Source organism: Anguilla rostrata, chromosome 7 (assembly GCF_018555375.3).
Source record: "Anguilla rostrata isolate EN2019 chromosome 7, ASM1855537v3, whole genome shotgun sequence".
Classification (NCBI taxonomy): Eukaryota; Metazoa; Chordata; class Actinopteri; order Anguilliformes; family Anguillidae; genus Anguilla; species Anguilla rostrata.
This window is the reverse complement of record NC_057939.1, coordinates 6,302,240-6,308,814: the sequence shown is the minus strand read 5'-3', so window position 1 is coordinate 6,308,814 and position 6,575 is coordinate 6,302,240. Positions and strand designations below refer to the sequence as shown.

The following is a 6,575-nucleotide window of genomic DNA, read 5'->3' as shown; positions in this document are numbered from 1 at the left end:
AATCTGTAACCGAATACCATGCGTTTCTTGAGTATCGCTTAAAGAATTTTAATTTTCGGTGCTTGGAGAGGGGGAAAGGCTACATCAGTGGTGCATATACTACTATTTAAAGTTAAATTCATTTTTGACCCTGTAACACATCTCACGTTCATATACACGGTAATATGGACACCAGCTAAAATAATTTAGTCAAAATTATATCCTTAAGTGTTAACTGATGCGTGCGGCACGTGACACGCCTCCACCGCATTAGGAACAGAGAACTTTGGTCTTCGTTACAGCTGCACACTTCAGACCTAGTGGTCGGAAAGAGACGCATGCGACTCAATTTCCGTTCAGTTGCTTGCAGGTTTAAAAAAAAAAATTATTAGATTAATTTAACGGTTTACATAGTACTGTTCCCTACAGATGTATGAACTGTGCAATTTCCAGTGGAACCTTCACAATTTATTTCTTTTCTTTTTTTTAATTATTTGTTTGTCTTCCCTCGGCTCGTGTTTGGCAGGGTGGTCTTGTACTGGATAAAAGGAGCTCAGCTGCGCTTTTCTTGAGGAACAGCCACGCGGGGGAGAAACCTTAAAAGAGACCACTGTCGGAAGGTCGTTTCCCTGTGCATTACGGAAAGACGTGGTCCAGGTGTGCTTAATCGAAATTACGGAGTGTGATTAGCATTTTTTTTAACTTGTTGCTGTCCTGCAAGCACCGTGCTGAGGAAATTTCACTGCTACTTGGGATCGAAACAGCGTACAGTTTTTAGCTTCCCGGACGAGGCTTTGGAGTACTGCCTGTGATATTTAAGAAAAAACATATGCCCCCGTTTTAATCCAATCACTTTTTCGTGGAGGTGAGTAATATTTTTGTTATCAGCCTCATAACAGAAAGCATATATGTTTTACGTGTAGCTACACGACTTCGTCTTCCTATTCGAATAGTTATTACAACACAGGGAAACCGTGATTCCTATTCAACGTAGATGAATGCCATTTTTCACCAGACTTGTTTTTTGTACTTTTGGACGCCGATTTATTAAGACCTAATGTAAATAAGAGCGAAAACTTTAGACGAAGAACCACAGTAAATTGCCCGGCGTTATTTCAACTCTAATACAATTCACGAGAGTCCAATAGGGACCTTATGCGTGCTCTCTGTAACAGTTGATTTCAACATATCACTCTGTACAACGTTTCTTGTATAGCGCGACCACGTACCCTATCGCCTAGTCTGGGAACGGTATGCTCTCGTTGCTGAAACATGCACATTATGAATTGTTATCTTTTGGGTTTACGTTGTTTCTGTAGATGTCCATTCGTCGCCTCGCGGCGGTCCAGTAACTGACAAAGAAGTAACAGAAGCTTCTGCAGGTGTTGCCAACAGCGGGTCAGCATGGCAGCGGGAGTCGCGGCTTGGCTTCCTTTTGCCCGGGCAGCAGCCATAGGATGGATGCCAGTGGCGAGCGCACCTATGCCCACACCCCCCAGGGAGAAGAGGAGAACACAGGACGGACTCATCATCCTTAATGTCAGTGGAACAAGGTTTCAGACCTGGCGGAATACTTTGGAACGGTACCCGGACACTCTACTTGGAAGCACGGAGAGAGACTTCTTTTTCCACGAAGAAACTAACGAGTACTTTTTTGACCGAGACCCAGATATATTCAGACACATTCTTAATTTTTATCGCACCGGCAAACTGCATTACCCACGACAAGAATGCATTTCTGCATATGACGAAGAGCTGGCATTCTTTGGGATAATACCTGAAATTATTGGGGACTGTTGTTACGAAGAGTACAAGGACCGCCGGCGAGAGAATGCTGAAAGAATTCAAGATGACCAAGACGATGAAAACAACAATGATTCGGCGCCCCCTCATATGACTTTCCGAGAGTCGATGTGGCGGGCTTTTGAAAACCCTCACACTAGCACAATGGCGCTCGTATTCTATTACGTCACTGGCTTTTTCATTGCGGTTTCTGTCATGGCCAACGTAGTAGAAACGGTGCCTTGTGGGACCTCACCTAAGGGCATCAAGGAGGTGTCCTGCGGAGAGCGTTATGCACTGGCCTTCTTCTGCTTGGATACCGCCTGCGTTATGATCTTCACCATCGAATACATGTTGCGTCTACTTGCTGCGCCAAGTAGATACAAGTTTGTGAAAAGTGTGATGAGCATCATAGATGTGGTCGCAATTATGCCATACTATATTGGCTTGGTCATGGCAGACAACGAGGACGTGAGTGGAGCTTTTGTCACCCTGAGAGTATTCCGCGTTTTTCGGATTTTCAAATTTTCCCGCCATTCAGCAGGACTGCGTATCCTGGGCTATACCCTGAAGAGCTGTGCATCTGAACTGGGATTCCTGCTCTTTTCTCTGACAATGGCCATCATTATTTTCGCCACGGTGATGTTCTACGCGGAGAAAGGATCTTCGGCCAGCAAGTTCACCAGCATCCCTGCAGCGTTCTGGTACACCATCGTCACCATGACGACGCTCGGGTAAGCGCTGATAATATGGTCGTCAGTATGCTGTATAGGACCTCTCCTGGTATTTCCCAGGATGCGCTCGGTTGGCTGTTTGGATATTGTTGTGGAAGTAGAACGCTGCACAAAGTAGCGTGGGCCCACCCAATGGCAACACACATTCACTGAAAACGTTCCACTTTCAAAGCGCTGTCATACATAATACAAGTATACAAGTACACGTGTTGATTCGAAGTATCAGCACCAAGTTTAATCTTACTAATACTGTTTTGAAGAGATGTCCGACAGCTAACAAGCTTTCCTGAGTGTTTATTAAATTGTGAGCGTCATTTTATGTATAATTTAAGAAAACAATTTAACAGAAACCTGCTTGGCAGGGCTATTTAACGTACATCCCTACACGTCACTATATTTTGAGAGTTTAATGATGAACTATCAATAAGGTTGTCGGGGAATATGCACTGCCATTAATGCATACCGGTTCTGGGGACAGTTAGACCTGTGCACGAGCAGGCAAAACAATGGACTGTCCTCAGACCTCTTTAAAACTTTGCTAGGCGCAATTCTTCCAACCGAGTGGATTTTCCTCTGGCTACCAGACAACACGTTAGGGGTTATAATAAATGACTAATTGATGGAACTTTATATTCAACTTTGTATCGTGATTAAATTGTTATTTATTATTTTATTATTATTTATGTTTTCAGAGGTTACAGTGGAGCACATATTTTGATTTTCTGGGTTTTGTGATAACACATGCCGAATATGTTGATGTCGTATAAATACGTTTATTTAATGACGGTCATTAGAATGATTTACCTTGGATGCGTACATTCATTCATTCATTAATCTGATCATCCTTAAAATATTGTTCAATGAACGGTCCCCCTTCTTCCCGTTTGCGCTGTCCCAGGAGTGGAGCTCTCCGAGGTTCTGAATTCTGCTGTCCTCGCGCTGTAATTATGAAAGCTCCAGGCGCTGACTGGCTACAGTTGAGCTATGCTGCCCGACCGTTCCGGTCTCAATGCATTTTACTGCTAACTACTGCTGTTGCTACAGGTTCCCAGTTTCCACGGCTATGCTGGACGTATTTAGGGACTGAAGTTTATACAACTGGTGATAATATTCGAGCGCAAGATCATGGAAATCATGTCAAATCGTTGCAAGTATGCGGCTGTGCTGTGGATCAGATGATGCAAAAGACTTCGTATGGAGATGCGGTTGGACAGGAATGTTAGCACGATATATTCCCATGACTCATGTGCTGACCTGTGCTGAAATATGGCTTAGCTGTCAGACTAGAGTAATAAGTAACGAGTAATAAAACCTGAAAACCTAACTTTTAATTTTCTGAATTTCACTCTATCCCTTCCTCTAGAAACTGACACATGTTCTTGGAAAATATCTGCAATGTGAACATACTATCACAGCACCAGCATAGGTATAGAATTTAAATGATTTTTGGAACTGTGCAATATAATTGAAATGGAAATCGCCTTGACATTGCCATTCCATGTCAGTGCATGAACTACTGCTAAGCATATAGCCCAAGGTTAGTGTCAAAAGTAGTTTCAACTAATGCAGTTGCAATTGCACCAGAAATGGGAGAATTTCCCTGGACCCATCTACCCTGCACACACGATGGCTTGCATGCAGTATGAGATTCTGAATGCAAGCTGAACATCATAAGGTTGAAATAAAAGTGAAAGTGGGACTGGAACTCCTACACGAAGCGGTGCAGTCTCGCTTAGAAATGAATCCCCCCCTGTCTGTAAAGCTATGTACCCGCTTCACATAAGCGTTTTGAGATCGCCCGGCTCTGGACAGAATCGTTCAGCCTGTCCTATGGAATTGCCTCAGACGGATGATGATCGGTGTGGGTAACGGCCTCCTCCTGGAGCGCGCACTCTCGCAGATTGAACATGGCCTTTGTTAAAATGTGTATATCATTTATTAATGTATCGTTACGTCGCTGCTGGACAAGTGACGGGAAATTTATACCATTTTTACCATGGCAGGGATTTATGTGGACAGCTCCCCCGAAGACACGGCGGAGACACAGAAAATGGCTCTACCTTGAACGGAAAAATGCCCCCCGGGCCCTTGGCCAGTTGTTTATTTAGCCGGCAGCTAGAAAGTAATTTGCGTTGTTTTATGTGGCGTGTCTCCTCACCTGAAGGAGTCTCCATATAATGTTGATTGTCGTTTATTTTTGACGGCCACGATGCAAGAGGGAACTCGATAGGAGTCGATGACTCTGAATGTTCAACGGAAAGAAGGGGATGAATATGAGTGATATTATGTCTGAGCAAACCACTGACCTGAAGGAGATTCTGAATTAAGACAGGGAATCTGACTATATGTATTTGTTTAAGATGTTTCAATATACCAACGAACACAGTACACCGTATGTTAGGTTGTCATTTAACTCTAGAGGTCCAAAATGTGGGAACATTTGATTGTCTCAACCCATCCCATCCCATGAAATACTGCAGACCTGCAAGAGAATCTCTTGGATGCTCAAATGTTTTACCATCAAAAAGAAAACTATGGTTACCTTGAAATAATTTGTGTTTTTGTGCATCAGAATACCTTTTTGCACCTCTTTGTGTACAGCAGCAATGTAAGAATGTGTGTCTGTTTGATCGAGAGACATTTTGTCCAGTGTCGTGGTCACAAAGCATCAATTGAAGGAGTGTTGGCTCTGCGTGCTGCTAATCTAGCAATGTCAGCTCCCAGCAGCACATCAAAACTGAATCACGTAGCGTGCGTTTTTTACGCCTGCATTTCAAAATTGCACTTCATATTAACTATATTTGTTCTGCTTTTGTGACTAATTTCACGAGCTCTGGGGCACCGCGTCCTCATAAAGAACAGGCAGGGTAATGAGAGAGGCTCCATGAAAACAGTGAAATGTTTGGCAGTTACAATACGCACGCTTTGCAGAATTTTTGCAAAACGCATTCGCACACTGACTGCGAGTGCTCTGCAGGTAGAGCACTTTTCTTGAAGGCCCTACATCGGCCAGTTAACGCCAAAAGGCGCAGAGGGGACCAGGTAATCTGAAGAAGAGAGAAAATGTAGTGAGCTGGTTAACCCTTGTGCTGCCCCCAGGCACTCCTAATTGATTCATTTCTTGGATTTTTGTAAAAAAAAAAATTTTTTTAAAAAGTGACTGCTCCAATTTAAACAGCAGCTTCCTAATTGGCGTACAGACTGTCAAATGGCGTCTAATGAAGGAGCAGCTGTCGGCATTAAAGACTAGCTGTATAAAGGATAGGCTGTTAATGTAGAGGATCATGGGAGTTTAATAAGGCTGGCGGTATGCTAAGTCTTACTGATATGACCTCAGCCCGTTTCCCCTCCAGGGCAAATAGGATGTTAGTATAGCCCTCCATTCCTCTTGCTGCTGTGCCAGTTCCCTGCTTACTGATTCGCTCCGTGCTCAGATGTGAATGTGATGGCCATCTGACAGCAAGCCAGAGGATGGTTCTAGAGCAGTCTCGAACTTGTTGCCATGGAGGGCCGTGCGTATGTAGGTTTTCATTCCAACCAATTAATGCTGCCTTAATTGAGTCCAATTACTCATTCTACCATATGCATTTAACTGCATTGAAGCACAGAATATATTATATATAATTTTTTTTATTTAGACAGTGCGCGTCACCATAGACGTCGGGTCACCATTATGTGCAAACCTGCATCCCTAATTCAGCAAATAATTGAACTAATTACATAATCAAGATCTGAGGCTGGAATAAAAACCAGCATACACACGGCCCTCCATGGCACTGAGTTTGAGACCACTGTTCTAGAGTAACCTCTTCAGAGGAGGGTGGTTGCCTGGATTTTTTCTACTTGGGACCAAGGATGGGTTAATATCCAATACTATACAGAGGCTGGGGTGGGATATAGATTGGTGCTATTGAATAGTGATTCAGATTCCTGGGGAACCACTGTGTGTGCTGGTTTTTGTAACAGCCAATATCTTGATGAATTAAGACTGCTGAAAATATTTGAGATTGAACATAATTTTAAACTAGTTTGCTCACCAATTAACTCTTCTTCTTTTCAATGACCAGGTGTCAACACGTT

At 43.3% G+C, this 6,575-nt stretch overlaps 1 protein-coding gene across 2 annotated transcripts in view; it reads left to right on the top strand.

Annotated features, from left to right (window-relative positions):
* The first annotated feature begins 246 nt into the window (after nucleotides 1-246).
* Nucleotides 247-6,575, top strand: part of kcnd2 (potassium voltage-gated channel, Shal-related subfamily, member 2) — a 144,318-nt gene continuing 137,989 nt past the window's right edge. Inside the window, exons 1-2 of one of the 2 annotated variants that reach the window (XM_064342512.1) lie at nucleotides 247-844; nucleotides 1,299-2,495. In XM_064342512.1, the coding sequence (XP_064198582.1) occupies nucleotides 1,384-2,495 (1,112 nt within the window). In that variant the 5' untranslated portion in view covers nucleotides 247-844; nucleotides 1,299-1,383. The remainder of the gene's footprint in view (nucleotides 845-1,298; nucleotides 2,496-6,575) is intronic. The other variant, XM_064342511.1, reaches the window with a different exon arrangement.